The sequence below is a fragment of the Empidonax traillii genome, unplaced genomic scaffold (assembly GCF_003031625.1).
Source record: "Empidonax traillii isolate 1590-97213 ecotype Southwest subspecies unplaced genomic scaffold, ASM303162v1 scaffold630:size906685, whole genome shotgun sequence".
Taxonomy (NCBI): Eukaryota; Metazoa; Chordata; class Aves; order Passeriformes; family Tyrannidae; genus Empidonax; species Empidonax traillii.
In genome coordinates, this window is record NW_020955823.1 from 308,340 (window position 1) to 310,148 (window position 1,809).

At 40.9% G+C, this 1,809-nt stretch overlaps 1 protein-coding gene across 1 annotated transcript in view; it reads left to right on the forward strand.

The window, feature by feature from the left end:
- ADAMTS2 (ADAM metallopeptidase with thrombospondin type 1 motif 2) overlaps positions 1–1,809 on the forward strand; it is a 173,300-nt gene that overhangs the window by 158,224 nt on the left and 13,267 nt on the right. Inside the window, exon 17 of the mRNA XM_027898924.1 lies at positions 1,170–1,329. Coding sequence (XP_027754725.1) covers positions 1,170–1,329 — 160 coding nt within the window. The remainder of the gene's footprint in view (positions 1–1,169; positions 1,330–1,809) is intronic.

Consider the following 1,809-nt stretch of genomic DNA (forward strand, 5'->3'; position numbering starts at 1 on the left):
AAACGAAAACCATCTCCCACAGAACACGCTGTCAGGGTTACAGAGCCACAATGGGCTATCATATAATTTAGATTCCTCTTGTGAGTTGCAAGGAGACATCTGCTTCAGTTATAAGACAATAGAAGATGTATTTTAATTCCTTTCTCCTAATTCATTGCTCCGTACGAGAGTTGTTATAACTCAGGCTTATGTGTTGAGCAACCAGCTCTCCTGATTATTTCCTGTGGATGGCCTAGCAAGCAGCCACTGTGGAGAGACTCTCCAGCTTACTTATCACATCTGACATGAGAGCATAAGTTAAAAAAAGGTCAAAGTGGTTCATGTCAGCTTGATCTAATAGCTCCTTCTCGCACCCATGTTCTCCAAATGTATCCTGCAAAGGCAGATGCAGGAGTCTTGTGCTTCCAGGCTCCCTTTGTTGGGCCACAGCCAGTTCCACAGTTCCCCAAACCACCCAACTATATTCTTTTTTCACTGCAAACCAGCAAACAATAGACTTCAAGGAGTAGGGATAAGTTGATTCAGAATCCCTCTGAAAACAGCTGTAATGTGTTGGTCTACACCAGCTGAACTCCAAAGGACGAATAAATATTATGTTTCCAAAGGACCAATATTTTTCACTTTACTCTCACTGAGTTCTGTTTTCTTGTATTTGTCTCAGTGCAGTGTGATAACAAAAACTCTTTCTAATAGTTTATATTTCTGTCAAGATTAAGTGACAAGCTTTGCAGAACTCCCAGGATTATCATAGAAATATTTGTGTTTTATCAGAAATATAAGCAGTTTTCTTTGCTGCTTTCAGTTATCTCTGCAGTTGAATTTGCTTTGTCTTCTAGTGGAACTATCCATTATCCTTTTAGTACAAAATTTCCTTCCTTTATGATGGGATATGGAAAAAATTTAGTATCGTGAAGCCAGTCCAATGCTGGCAAGAAAAATAAGTCTAAATCAACAACAGTCTTTCTTAATGTGCAGTTTAGAAACTCTGTGTCATAAGGATATACTTTTTCATCAGGGAGAAAAATCTGTTGAGTGCAGCTAAAAGGTTTAAATCCCTCTGGGGATGTTTCTATACTCGAGCCATGATGGTCCCTATTTCATGTCATCTCGCAGAGCTTCTGGTATCAGTCTTCTGTATCTTTTTTCCTTACATCTGGTTTCCTTACTAGGTGACCCCTCACGGTGGTGCCAAGATATCTTTGACTTACAAGTACATGATCCATGAAGATTCCTTGAATGTAGATAACAATAACGTTTTGGAAGAGGACTCGGTGTCGTATGAATGGGCTTTGAAAAAATGGTCCCAGTGTTCAAAACCTTGTGGAGGAGGTAAAAACAAAACCCCAGGCCATTTAAAATTGATTCATTGCCACAAGACCCTGAGGAGACGAGGCCGTAGGAGGGGTTTTATTTAAGTTACGTAATAGATGTATAAATAGCCAACGGAGTTAAAATCTGACTTAAATGGTTTGGGGGCAGTTCTGGGCTGGCCCATCTCTGATTTTATGCTTATGAAACTGAAAAAATCGGACAAATGTCCAAGATTTGGATGAGATTCTCCAAGCTGTGAAGGTGACAAACCTCAAGATGCCCTGGGGCAGCCCTTTGTAAATGCACATCCTGCGGTGAGGACCTTGCAGTGTCAGACTCCTGCTTTTGGGGCCAGATGTGAACCCCGATGCTGTTCCCCAGACTCATGGTCAGGCTGCAGCTCTGGACTGTGTGACTGGGCAGATGTGCAGAATGTTTTTGAAATGTCAGATGTTGTTGTTCTTCTTCTCATTAAAGCCTGTGGTAAAAAAAAAAAAA